The following is a 14885-nucleotide window of genomic DNA, read 5'->3' as shown; positions in this document are numbered from 1 at the left end:
GGTAAATTTTTTTATTATTTTAATATTATTCTTTGAATAGAGATGAAATCTAGTCTTTTCAAAATATTTATATTTTCAACAGAGACGAAATATATTCCATTGTTAAAGGCAATTTTTTTTATTATTTTGATATTATTTTTTTTTGTAGAGACATAATTTCGTCTATCTCTATTCAAAATATTATTTTTGAATAAAACTAGGTTTAGAGGTGAATTTTTTTTTCATTTCTTAAGTAGAAAATCCATATCTAAGACGAACATAGGGATTAACCCCAATCTTTTTTAGTTTCAAATCTTAGTTGTCTTTTTCGCCTTCAATGTTGTCGTCGCCATCCATCCCCCTCATTGTCAATGTCATTGGTCGCCTTCACATTCTTTCTCTGCCATCGCCTTAGCCATCTATCTTGTTTGCACTGTTATCCCCTTTTGCCATTGTTGTTCCCTTTTTTTTTTTGCAAGTATATTTTTTTTTCTAATTCTATCTATCTTCTTGTTGAACTTTGTTCTTTGAATTCTATAATTTTATGTTTTTACTTCAACTAATGTTGATTTAGGTATTTGAAGTGCTATATATATATATTGTTATTTTTTCTTGGTATGTTTCTCATTGTGTATGCTTTAAGGCCTTAAATATCTCGATTAGCAAATGATTTTTAGTTGTGAATTCTATGGATTGAGAAAAACACTAGTCATAACTACCCACCTATTTTCTCTGTTTGTTTCCTTAGAAATTGATTTTTAGTTTGTAAAATGAATGAGAAATTGATTTTTAGATTTGTTTTCTTTGACATGCTTGTTTTCTGTTGCTTTTCAAGTCAACCAAATATTGCAATTTTCTCCCATGCTCTCTCTATTTTCTTAATATTATATTCATTTGTAATAGATTTGTGATCTCCCAATGTAATGAAATCCTAATTTCTAATTCATTTGGTTTGGAATTCTGGTTTCTTATTCAATCCATTTTGGTGATCGAGCAACCATGATGCACGAAATGCCTCAGAGGTGCTGTTTCAGGATTTTTGAAAAGTCAAAAAAAAATTAGATCATTTTTGTAATTTCAAAAATATTTTGGGCCATTTAATAATATTAAAAATAGAAACCCTCCTCATAAATAGATTAGAAAAGATAATATTACTTGTACATCAAAGGTTACACCTGAGTGAGTACAAATGATTAAAATATCCCTCGTGCCTCACTACCTTAGGTAAAAGGTATTTTAGTTATGTGTCTTACACTATTTCACCATCTTGAAAGAGGGATATTCTTATTATTTTAATTATATTAGAAAAATAACATTTTTCGATTAGAAAATTTTTCGTACTTGATTTGAGAGGTTAGAAATAAAAAATTTCTATATGCCATCTTTGGTGATGACATAGTCATAGCTGATAGGGCATCGACTAGTCATTGAAATATATAGAAGATAGAGCTTATTAGCTGACTTGGGTTTGAGGTCTCTAACCAAAAAAATCCATTGATTCGAGGGTTGCCCTAGTTTCTATCTCTCTGACCGTCCCTTTATCATCGTTCCCCCTTGTCGCTTGGTTGCTTAGTGCTCGACGCTACTGTCAATTTACAAACACGAATCGACGTTTTTGTGCTCGGTGTCACCATTTTCGTGCAACACGAATCGCTTCACAACTTTGATTGCTTAGTGCCGTCGTTTCTGTGCAACACAAATTTTCGCTACTCCGATTACTTGGTGTCGCTGTTGATTCAGCTTAAAGGGGTATGATTTCTTTTATCTATTTCTTGGTCTTATTTTGGGTGATTCTTGTACTGCTTCGTTTTGACTTGAAAGGGTTTGATTCTTGTCCGTAAGCTAATGATTTTACTCTCATTGTGATAATTTGATTGTGTTGTTATAATCTTTCAAAGTGATGGGAACCTTTCTTGCTAGGGTTGTTGATTCGTGTCATCCTAATTTTGAGGTTGTTTCTATTTGATCAAATAAACTACAAACTGAATTATTGTTGGTTTTTTAAAATTAGAAATTAAAATTTGTATGGTGATAGTTAAAGGAATGTGCCCACTCTCATTTCAACCAAATATGATGCTTAGTATTTAGCAGAGATGACTCTATTATCTAACCCAACCCGCCAACTACTATGTTTTTAACGACTCTGTCATCTCTCTATCTTCTCCATTCCTCTTAATTATACTGATTCAAGTTGTTACGCTTTGGTCTGGGAACGAATTAAAGTGTGAACTTGATTAATCAGTTGATTAAATAATATTGGACTTGGTTGATATCCAAGAAACCATAGAAAAAGAGAATGATGAAGTGGATGAACTTTTATAAATTGTATTATGTTTGATTATTTTTTTAAATTTATTATTTATTTTTAATTAGCAAGTCATGGTTCATGAATAATAGAATTTATGTTTATGTTTGTTTAAATACATTATGAAATTTATATTTATTTTTAGTTTGAATAACTATTTTTTTATAATTTTTTATATTAAAAATTATATTTATAAAAAAATCTCTCTATTTTTTTTATTACCCGTTTCTGCCATATTTTCATTTCTTATTTTTTTTTAAATGTCATTTTTTTATTTCTGTTTCATATCCATTTCTTGTTTTTATTTTCGTGTAACTAATCGAGACACTCGGTCAACTAAACATTGATACTATTAATTTTATCTATTGCTATTATAAAATCAATACATATTTAAAATTTGAACATATTGTTAATAATTTTTAAAATTTGGTCAAAAAGTTTTTTAATTTTTTTTTCCGATAATTTGGGGTTTGTGTTAATTAAGTTTGTTGTTTGTGGTTCAGTGTTAGGCTGATTGCGTTGGTTTTTTGAGGTATAACACATAACAGGGGCTGTGATAACGGCTTTCTATATTCTATTCCTATTCGTTTTTCAACCCGACTTTAGGGTTCATCAGTTCTCTCGAATCCCTACCCCCCTTGTGGACATTCATTCGCCATGACGAAGATGAGAAAACTCAATCGTCCGACGGGCCACCGGATTTCCATGCTCAGGTTCGTATTTAGTCCATCTGATTTTGTGTGTAATTGTTTGTTTGTGATATCCATTTGTTTTGCTTGCAGAACGATGGTTTCGCAGTTGGTGAGACACGAGAGGATTGAAACTACCGTTGCCAAGGTTACTCATTCAAATCTTCTGCATCAGCGCTCCTGTAGGGCTTTGTCGTTTGAATAAATTAAGCTGATTGTATTCCTCTTTTAGAAACATTTGTGCCCACTGATTTGTTTATTTTAGAGAACATTAGCATTTTCTTTGGATCTAGAGCATTAAGCATTCCCCAAATCCTAATGGAAAATATATTTTTGCATAATCTTAATAGAGAAAGCGTGATCTGAGTGAAATACGATGCCATTCAAGTTGAAGTTTCTTAACATTGCATTGCCCAATGCCAATATATTAGCTTTCCTTTTTCTCTAATAATATATATTACATATTAATATCCAGTAGATGATAATTAGCTTTCTACTGTATTATTATCAGTTACATGGTTTCAATTTTTGCCCTTTCTTCTACAAATTTCAAAAATCCCTGGAATCTGGAAACTTACAAAATTGGCAAATTAAATTTATATCACTTTAATTTTGTTCTTCTTTATATACACCCATTTGTAGGCTAAAGAAATCCGCCGGCTTGCTGATAACATGGTACAGCTTGGGAAAGAGGTTTGTACACCACATATATTTATTCTTTAATTGCAATTTTCTTTTTACATATTATTTGTTCACTTATTCCTAGGAACTTAAATTTAGAACACTCACTTTCTTTGGGGGAAATAAACAATTGATGACTTTTATCATTTTGGTTTATACGTCTGTAAATGTTTTCAATTATTTCAGGATATTCCTTATAATTTATTTATTTACTTTCAGAAGAATAAAGTAGCTAGTTGGCCACCCAACAATAACTTTCTTCGCTTTGTTGTAAAAAAATCTAATATGTCATATGGATGGCTATAACATTTACAACAATCTAATGTGTCATATGAATGGCTATAACATCAGATTCCCTTTATTCGTCACCTAGAAATGTGAAACTTTATTTTTGAGGTCATATAACTGTTTGAAATTCTCGTGAGATAATGGGATGCATTTTGGATGCATCAAATGGTGTGTCATTATTTTTTATTATTAATGTCTGCGTTCTTATCACTCTAGGATGCCTAATGCACTTTTTTTTCCATTGTCTGGACACATATTGAACATGCTTGGGGATAGTTTTTTTCTTTTTGATAATAAAATTAGGTGGTCTTTTTAGAGAGAGTTTTTAAAAGCCTTTTCTAGGGTAAAATATACAAATACAAGAAGTTTTTGAGTAAAGAAAAAAACTTAAAAAATTGAGCCTGATTTCAACCTCAACAATACAATTATTTTTATTTTCATATTTAATGATATTTATATTATGATTATAGATTTAAATCATTTAATGGAAGAAACTAGAGGATGGAGAAGTTAAGGAAAAGAAGAAGAGTCTGGAAAAATAAGAGCATACCAGGAAGCAGGAGGAGGAAGTAGTTGTTGATGACGAGAAGAAGAGTAAAAAAGGATAACAAGAAGGAATAACAATCTGTAGGGACAGCTGGATGGGGAACAGAATTTATGCTGAATGTTTGAGAGAGGGAGAATAAAAAAGACATAAAGGGGCTGTTCAGTTGTGGAAAACAGCCCTAGTTTTCTGTAAAATTACTCCACAAAAAATATAAAATTATAAAACTTGGTCAACTACAAAAATTTTCCAAATAGAAAATAGAGATTAGGAAAATGTGGTTTCCAAAATTGATCTGTATTTGTAAAACTCTTAAAATGAGTTTTCTAAATTTTTCTTACTAATTTGGAGATCTGGAAAACATGATTGTGTACAAAATTTTTCTCAAATCATCTCTACCTCTTTGTCTAACAAAAGTTACACAAAAGAATATCTCTCTTTCCAATTTTCTAGCTTGGAAATTAGTTTTTTGTACTTCTAATGTTTGAATTGAGTTTTCCAAATTTTCTATGGAAAATGAAAACTAGAGATTTGATAGAAATTGGAGATAGAAAACTGGAAATCATATTCCACAACCAAACAGCCCCAGAGACAAGGGAGATTCTGTACAGAAGAGGCCAAAGTAGTAGTGAAGGTCAGGACCAAGAAGAGAGGTTTCAAGAAATAGAGAACCTGCAAAATAGCAGGAAAGCAAAAAAGAGAAACTGTAGAAACAGAGAAGATAGTATAGGAGAGGGAAGGAGGAAAAAGAAGAAGGGGAGGGAGAGAGCTTAAAGCTTTTATGAAATTTGGTTGTCATTCATCTTCAAAACCCTAATTTCATACATGACTAAGCTATATTTATATGCTTAATACATAAATTATTGACTTTCTTTCACATAATGTGGTCTCAACCATCTTGATGGCACCAATGTCTTCTCGTAGAAAACTTAACATCTAACTTGACAATTTTCACAATTGAAAGACTATTAGGATTAACAAAAGGCAACATAGTTGAAGAAGACTCTGCAAGGCACACATGAGATGTTGATATGGTAGAAACCAAAGAGAGAAGTGAAGAACATGAAGAAGTAGTTGTCAAGTCTCTGGGAAGAGACTTGAAGTTACCGTGAATTAGAAGTCGAGAGAGAGAGATAGAGAGAGAGAGAAAAGAATTTGGAGGGAAAAGGAAAAGAGAGAGAGAATGAATTAAGAGGAAAAGAGATTATCATTCAAATCGGATAACTCCCATCCTCCAATACATGGCCTTGTATAGGCCCTTCCCATGGAATATGATCATAACCGTGAGTTGCGTTTACAACTACTTACATGCAAGTGGCCATGTGGCTACTTTTATTACAAAAATTTCAATAATGCCCTGGAGTCCTCTTCCAATCCTGCACTGATGCCCTGCATTATACTTCTCCCCACATTTGAAACACAACCCCATAAGTCGCCTCTACTCCATAGTTGTAGATTGGGGAGGTAGATGGTTAACTTTAGGACCCCCAGATGGCCCTCCCAATACTAATGCCTTGCTATTCCCTCCTGCAAGGTAATTGGGGACTGGCATTAGCTTAGCAACCACCCTATTCCTTTTGAATATCACTTCTAGTGTCAATTCTTGCAGCCTAGACTTTTCCGCCGCCTACCTAACCGTCGTTAGCATCATCATTTTTACCATGGACCTCAAGTCATCCTTGAAGCCACTAATGAAACTGGATACAAAGTACTGGTTAGTGAGGGTTGATTGAGCATTCCACACCAATGCTGCTAACTCCTCAAACCTCTCCTGGTATTCGGTCACTGATCCTTCCTGTTTGAGTTTATTAAACTCCTCTATCACATTCGCCATATTTTGTTCCCCGAAGCATATACACAGTTCCTCTGCAAAATCAATTCATCTAGCATCCATTCCCCTTGATCTATACCATCCTTGAAACCAAGCATCAGCTATATCATTTATATAGGTTGTGGCAAGGTTGATCTGCTAATTCTCAACGATTTGGTAGAACTGAAAGAACGTCTCACACCTACGGATCCACCACCTAGGCTTAGATCCTTCGAATAGAGGGATCTACAATCTTTGGATAGAGCCTTGATGAGATTGAGGAGAATTGAATTCCCTTACCAGTTTTGTAGTGTCCTCATATGATGAATTCCCCATTTCTGCCACTCCTTGAGGTCGAGGAAGAATTCCTGCTCCCACTATACTAGCTTCCGGAACTGACTCGGGAGGAAATTTTGGCGGTAGTCGAAATTGAGGGAGAGTGGACAACATGTTAGACGACAGCGCCCGTCCACTGCTTGAACTGATCTAACGTCTTGCTTTGCCTCGCCAATTCCCTTTGGATTCCTTCTCAGGATGACGCCATATCCTCCCTTAATTCATCTCGGATCGCCTTGACCTCTTCTCTGCTTTGCGTCACTGCTTCTTGCGTTTGAGTCATCCCATACTCCATCGCTTCCATGTGATTCTCCAGTTGTTTCAATCGAGTTCCTTCTGCCATTCGTATCTCTGATCGCTTCGCCTCAATCCAACCAACTGTACTACTCCTACTCTTGGAACCACAACCGAGAATGATCAGCTCTAATACCAAATGTCAAGTCTTCGAGAAGAGACTTGAAGTTACCGTGAATTAGAAGTCGGGAGAGAGAGAGAGAATGAATTAAGAGGGAAAGAGATTATCATTCAAACCGGATAACTCCTATCCTCCAATACATGGCCTTATATAGGCCCTTCCCATGGAATATGATCATAACCGTGAGGTGCGTCTACAACTACTTACATGCAAGTGGCCATGTGGCTACTTTTATTACAAAAATTTCAATAATACCCTTGGGTCCTAACAATAGTTTTTGCTGAAGATGAGAGGAAGAGTTGAAGAACAGATTAATAAGAAAAGCAACTTGCGGGGACAAGAAGCAGAAGTTTTGAGAGATAGAAGAAGAAGAAAGAAGGGAGTGAAAACAAGCAAGACTTTACAGAGAAAAGAAAGAGTAGCAAAAGGTTTAGTGGCAAGAAGGAAGACCACGTGGTTATGCAACCAAAGTGGAAAACAAGTGAAGAATCCTAGTTTGAATGGGAATTCTCTCACAGCCTGTGATATAATCACTTGAGATATAGTGGGAATAATAATTAATCAAATCCTGCTACCTTTTCTGGTACGCATGTTTCCTTGACATAGTAAAAAGACCTGCAAAAGTTTTTTATCTTGTAAGCTTTTGATTCTGGATTTTTCTGTCAATTTCCTTTTGGTTTCCTCCATAGAAGGGGGGATTCTACTGGTCCCCTACCTGTAGTTATCTGAGGGCAGTGAATTAAGTCTATATAAATTTTAACAAATTCTAACTTTTGTTGATTCCTTTTGATTTGATTTATATTAGTAGTTATATTTGATTTTTTTGTCTCAACAGTTAGACAACGATAGGAAATGAACACAAGAAACAGTTTATAATGGTTTGTTGTCTCTCACACCTACATCCACTCTAGAAGGCTAACCAATCTTGTGTTCCACTATCAAGCAACTCATTGAAGTTTTCTCACAAGTTCACTCAGGAAGTTGGTCTACAATGCTCCTAGAATTGATTAGGTTTTAGGTAGCCAAACAATTCAACAACAATTTTTTAAATAAGTTACAGCACTTGGACCAAATAGAGAAATGAAGAGCAAACAAATACAAAGCAACAATAAGCAAATGCTATACAGTGCCATAAATGATGGCTTCAAGAGTAAATAAACTTTGAAGAACATTGGGTCAGCCCTCAATTGCTTTGTTGTAGGTGAAACTTGTCTTTTGAGCTTCAGCCTGAGTATGAGACTTGAATGCACTTCCGGTAACCTCTTCTTATCTTTATAAGAGGTTATTAATAGTCCAAAATGTTCCTTCTGTTGTCCTATATGAACAATTGAATGCTTAAAAAATGACACATGCAACAAAATGTACAGTTGTAATGTCTGACAGTTCATTGTGGGATTGACTGCCATTCAGGATACTCAACTTCAGGGTTGACTCTGACATGAAATTTACATTTGAATTGAAGGCAATGTCTGAGTGAGATTGACTGCCAGGTATAATAGTCAACTTATAAAAATCAAAATCAAAACAGGATGGCCACTTGTGTGAAAGTTGACTGTGAGGTTGACTGCAACAATTCCATAATCAAAGTTTGGTTGACTGGCGCTTTCCAAGTTGATTGCTGTCTGCCAAGTGACCAGCCATAATCGACTGGGGATTTGAGAGTTGACTGTTGGGTTGACTGCAAATTTCATATACCATGAGTGATTGCCTGCCATGCAGTCTGTTGACTGGGAGCAGCCAATAACCAAAAATGGTTGACTGTACTGTCAACAATTGACTGCTAGGTTGACTATGAAAACCAGAAACTTAGACTTTCATGCTGGCAACTGACTTTCAGTCCATTTTCTGGTTTCCAAGAGTTTTTAGGTGTTTCAAAATACCTAGAAAAAATTGCAATATTGTTAAATGAAATTTACAAGTTTTGTTAATCATGAAAATATTAAATTAAGGGTCTTTAATAATGTAATGATGCATTTTGGCTCAACAAAATATTCTTGTCATCTTTGTTGCTTCTTGACCATTCCTCATTCTTTCCCACAAATACAATAGCTTGACAAATTTCATCAATCTTTGGTATCCACTCCATGGAAGAACAACATTGAATTATTGAACAATTTGTCAAAAAAATTGCTGATCATGCTTCTAAGCCACAATTTTCTATCATTTGAATATGCTTTAGCATTATTTGTCCTTGATTCCTCTTTTTCTCCTTGGGCCTCTATTCTTGCTGTCGGGATTATGTCTTTGGCTTTTGAGGTCATGAAGTCACCAATGTCTGGAAATCTTGCAATTGTTGCATCTTTCTAGGAAACAGATTTCAGCCATTTTTCTGTAGCCCTAAATAAAGAAAAGCAAAGTATTGAATCAAGGGGCCATCTGAAGTTCAGTGTTTGATTTGTAGGAGGTTAATTTCAATAACCTATGCATGGATGAGCAGTCTTACATGTTGTTTAACAGAAGAAATGGGCTTTTGATAATCTTGGCATGTGATTTTATGATACCAGAGTGAGACTTGATAATTCTTTAGTTGTCTGCTGAAATGAAAGGTTGGATATTAATATAAGTATATCCTGCTTTAAGTGCAGGGTTTGATGTCTTTTATGTGCATCTTTAAAAGGTTATCAGACTTGTTCTTTGCTACAAATATCTAAAATGCATTTTAGCATGTGAGGATGGCATTGTCACCTTCATGGATTGGATCCAAGTTGATTGTTGCTGATTATTAGCTCTTTCACAGATTGTTGAGTGGTGAGATAAATTATTATAACTGTTCCATAAATTTTTCCGTACTGCTAGTCTGAAATAGTACTAAAGAGTTGCTAAGAAGCTCAGACAAGTTATGGTGAACTATTCCACACATATGCTGATCACTATTATGAATTAGTACTGCAAGTTCTTGAATCTTTAGGCTTAGCAATATTGTATCATTCTATTTTAAAATATCCTTCTGGATTTATTACAGGGTACTCTTAGTGCTGCAAGGCGTGCTGGTGGATTTGTACGAGGAGATGATGTCCTTCATAAGCTATTTACAGAACTTGCTTACCGATATAAGTGAGGCTTATATCTCAAGCTTTCCTGTTCTTGTTTTGTATGATGTAATTTGGTGGATCTCTTTCTTGCAGAGATAGGGCAGGTGGATACACAAGACTACTTCGAACTCGAATACGGGTTGGTGATGCAGCACCTATGGCTTACATTGAGTAAGATTACTGCCTTCTACTTTCTTGCTAGCCTTACAAGTCAGAAACTTTTGTTTGTCAAATCTAATATTCTTTTTTTATTTATTTGTTTTTGTTTGAAACACCCAAACTGAAAGTTAGGCTGCAGTCTGCTATTTTTTTGGTTTGAGTTTATCTTGTGGTGAATAAAACCACCAAAATATGCAAAATATGAGCGTAGCAAAGATGATGATGTTATGAAATGATGGGTGTGCAACCATACAAGAAAAGATAAAATTAGGAATGAGTCATTCATAATAAGGTGTTAGTGACTTTTATTTTAAATAAGATGCATGACATATGATTAAAATGATTTGGTTATGTAAGGGGCAAAAAAAGATCACGGAGACTTACGTGAGGAGAGTGGATAGAATGAAACAAAATTTTAGCAAGAGAGGAAGGTAGGACTCTTAGATATGATATGAGTCATGAAGTCCTTACAAAAGATAAGACTGGATATAAAAATGATTGGTGAGTTAAAGTTTATGTAGCCATCTCCACATAGTGGGATCAAGTCTTGATATGTAATTGTAGTTGATTTTTTACCAAATGATTTTGACCTACAAGGAAACTTTCTTGAAGAATGTTTGATTTGATAAAAGCTTGAGAAATCTTATCTAGCAGGGGAAAAAAAGCTTGAGAGAAGAAAATGATAATGAATCAATGATATAGTCCTTGGATGAGCAACTCCACCTTCAGTCTACCACAAGGAGCACAAAGATTGTTTAGACGTGTGTACAAAGTAATGTAAAATTTTGACAAGGAAAACACTTACTAGGTGTGACATAGAGATAGTAAATAATTTATGCAGGTGTAGAAGAGTTGCATGTATTACTCTGATTTCTTTTTGCAGTAGTACTGTTTTTCGATATTGATGCGTCATTGGATGTTTGCTTAGTGACCCTCATGTGGCATATGATACCCATCTGATTGTCCATCCATCCATCCTTTTATTATCTTTCTTTTTTTTTTTTTTCGTTTTTCATGGGGGTTGGTGTGGAGTTTCAGTTTTTAAAAGGTAGGCAATCTTGGTGATGAGTAAGGCAAGGATTGGTTGTGTGCCCAAATTAGGTCAGAAGTATTGTTGAATATTGTCAGGAATATCGAAGGTAGTTAGCAGCTTGATGCACAATTTTTCCTCGAAAGATCACAGTTAAAGCTCTTACTACATAAACCATTCCTTGGAATTGGGCACTATATAAAGATATATATTTATATATATGTATACGTAAATGCATTCTTTTATTCCTTCGAATGTTTTTTGGACTTACTATGCATTTTGATTTTGCAACAGGTTTATAGACAGAGAAAATGAGCTGAGACAATCAAAACCACCGACTCCACAACCACCACAGAGAGTACCTTTGGATCCCTGGACAAAATCCCAGCTTAGCAGGCAATTTGCACCACCCAAGGAGGATAAACATTCTGAATCTGATGCTTGAAATATATTCATGAAGCAGTGATTCGATGATTTTGTTCTCATTTTTGGATTAGCATAAAATTTTCTATCTCCTCAAGGTATGAAGCTTTAGAAGTGTGAAGTAGAATGGCAGTAAATTGGCAAAAACAATGGCAGTTGCTACTATTAGTTTCCTGTTTTTGAAGATGATGAGGTTTAAGCTTGGGTTCTTTCAAGTTAAACTAAGCAGCATTAAATAAAATATTACCGAAAGAGTATTGGTTTTTTGAGACCGATATTACATGGGTTAATATTTTGAACAGTACGGTTTCTTGACCAGTACTTTTAAGTTATGCATGATTCTTTTAAGTTATCAAATTTTGACAAAAAGACGAAAATTTAAAATCATAACTATTAACTTGAAACAGTACTGGTCAAGATTTGATAACTTATTAGTTTTTTTAAATTAAATACATAACTATTAACTGAGAATTTAAAATCATATTTATTCAAATATGTTATCAATTTGAACGTTACATAACTTAAAAGTTTTAAACCACTTAAAAATTGAGTAGCTTAAAAGCTCTCAAAAGAAAGCTTAGCCACACATGCCCTTACAACAAGACACTATTTAATTCAAAAGAATGGTACTACGGTCGGGTTGGTTAGAGTGCGATTTTGTTCACCCCCTTTAATGGGGTGACCATCACCCTCATAATTTGTGTGAGGGTGAAAAATAACGGAATGGCATGGGGTGAATAAAATTGTCGTTCCGTTATTTTTTACCCTCACAATTTTTGTGAGGGTGATGGTCACCCCCGTTAAAAGGGGTGAACAAAATTGCACTCGGTTGGTTATATGGTTGTTAGTTAAGGTCACATATGAGTCAAGTTATTCCTGAATGGTTTAGTGTTCAGCTTGAAAAAAATTCGTTCGAATTTACTTGTTAAAATAAACAAGAAAAATTTAGTTTAATTTTAAATCTCAATTCGTAAACTTGAACTTAATAAAGGTCGGTTCGTTAAACTTTGAAAACATGTTTGACAAGTCTCGTGAACATATTTGTTTGTAAATACATTAATAAATTTATTTCTAATTTTATAAATATGTTATTTAATATAAAATTATCAAATTTTAAATTATTATAATAATATCATTACATTTAATATATTTAAAATTATTATATATATTAATTTAATCATTTAACATAATATAATATACAGATAACAAAGTAAAATATCAAATTAAGTTTAGTCAAATGCATCATATAAATAGTTGAATTACAAACCTAAAAAAATTGTGAATTGAAGGTTGAAGAGGAAATGAACAAAGAAGACACCATGCTCATAGTCACTACTTATCGTTGCCAGTGTTGCAAGCCTCCATCTCGGGTTGAACTACTACTAGTTGCTACCATTTGCTGCTACTGCCTACCATTGCTCGCAACCCCCTTCCATTTTGTCGTCGCACTCATTTTCTTTTTCTACAGTTGTTCTCTGTCGCTGTACACGCCCTTTTCCCTCAAGCATCGCTCATTGTTGTCGCCTATCACTATACACCCTCATCCCTTTTTACCGTCGTTTCTCTAAAGCACCGCTCGTTGTTGCACACCTCCCTCCTTTTTTGTTGTCGCAACACACCACCTTCCTTCTTTGCCATTGGTTGATGTCGTCGCACAGGTTTCTAGGGAGCTCGAGCTTGAATCATCAACTTTTTGATGAGTTGAGCTTGAGTTTGGAAGATGATTTGTCGAGTTGAGCCTAAATTCAATGAAACTTGGCTTAACTTGGTTCAATTACAACCCAATTGTTAGCTTGCCAATCATGTTATTTGGGTGATATGATATGAAAGATTTCATGGTATTTCCAAAATGTATGTTGCAAGAACATAGCATAGCATAGCATACTTAATTTAACACAAGTAGGGGAGTGGCCCATTGTCTTGGCCCACTGAATTAGAGGATATTTCACGGAGTGGAGTGGTTAATAGGAGGAGCCTTATACACACACACACTCGGGAAGGTCTTGATTTGGCTGTGAGGTGAAATATGGTGAAGATAAGATTAAAGGAATTTGATTAGATAATGGTATTTGGTAAAGTAATTAAATTGAGATGAGTTCAAGTTATAAGAGTATTTGGTAAGACATTAAAGTTGAAAAGAGTTAAAATATTAAGTGACTAAAAAAGATATAAAAATTATAATTATATATAAATATGTATTAGCTGAATTATATATGCATTTTATTATCACTTATAAAGTATATTTTAATAAATTTGTGTATAATATAGTTTTAACGAATTTATTTTATGAAGATATTTAAAAGTAATATGAAAATAAATATATTTGTTTAGAAATATTTTTTAAATATAAATATAAAGTAAGGAAAAGTATAAATGGGTTTTATAGGAACATATGAGGAAATAAAATTGGCTAAACCTATATTTTCGTCCATGTACTTTCACATTTTTTTCGTGTCATCACTCGAACTTTTTATTATTTTGATTATACTCTAATACTTGCATTTTCAAGTCAATTTAACCTTTGTACTTTATTTTTTTTTTCATGTGGTAACTTAAACTTTTTATTATTTCGATTACATCACTAGATTTGCATTTTCAAGTTAATTTAACATTTATACTTTGACAAGAATAGAGTGTGACGTGTACTTTATCATCTCACTTTATTTATTTTTTTATTTTTACACATAAAAGTACATAAATTAAATTGACTCGAAAATGTAAGTTCAGAGATATAATCGAAATAATGAAAAATTTGAGTTACTATACGAAAAAAGATCAAAGTACAAGAATTAAATTAATTCAAAAATTAGGTTCAAACGTGTAATTGAAACAATGAAAAATTCGAGTGACCACACGAAAAAAACATAAAAATATAGGAGCAAAAATATGGATTTAGCCAAATAAAATTTGTTTCACTTATTATAAAGGAGTAAAATTGAAGTGTACAAAAAAAATATTCTATCAAATGTGAGTTTGAGTTTTGATCTTGAAACTCACCTGATTTTGGGTAGAGTTGAGTAAATTTGAGTTCATCAAACACAAAATTTGTTTGGTAGTAAACTCACATCTTTTAAACTCAATGCCAAGTGCACTTTCAGGATGTTAGGAATACGATTAGGATATGATTAGGTTCTCTATTATTCCATGAATTAATTCGTTACTTGTTTATTATCTGTTTATTGTGTGTTTAAGAT

General features: G+C 33.6%; 1 protein-coding gene across 1 annotated transcript; it reads left to right on the top strand.

The window, feature by feature from the left end:
• Positions 1-2829: 2829 nt before the first annotated feature.
• Positions 2830-11960, top strand: LOC127813683 (uncharacterized). Its single transcript, XM_052354789.1, has 6 exons — positions 2830-2997; positions 3067-3121; positions 3616-3666; positions 10010-10101; positions 10173-10250; positions 11563-11960. Exons 1-6 carry the CDS (start codon positions 2942-2944, stop codon positions 11711-11713), a joined length of 483 nt encoding a protein of 160 aa, XP_052210749.1. The 5' UTR covers positions 2830-2941; the 3' UTR covers positions 11714-11960.
• Positions 11961-14885: the final 2925 nt, after the last annotated feature.

The sequence above is a fragment of the Diospyros lotus genome, chromosome 11 (genome assembly GCF_014633365.1).
Source record: "Diospyros lotus cultivar Yz01 chromosome 11, ASM1463336v1, whole genome shotgun sequence".
Classification (NCBI taxonomy): Eukaryota; Viridiplantae; Streptophyta; class Magnoliopsida; order Ericales; family Ebenaceae; genus Diospyros; species Diospyros lotus.
The sequence above is the reverse complement of the archived record's forward strand: the minus strand, read 5'-3'. Positions and strand labels throughout refer to the sequence as shown.

Coding starts and splice junctions, on each gene's coding strand:
- LOC127813683 (XM_052354789.1), top strand. CDS start 2,942: ATGACGAAGATGAGAAAACTCAATCGTCCGACGGGCCACCGGATTTCC. Junction 2,998..3,066: donor CACCGGATTTCCATGCTCAG/GTTCGTATTTAG, acceptor TTTTGCTTGCAG/AACGATGGTTTCGCAGTTGG. Junction 10,102..10,172: donor GAACTTGCTTACCGATATAA/GTGAGGCTTATA, acceptor TCTTTCTTGCAG/AGATAGGGCAGGTGGATACA.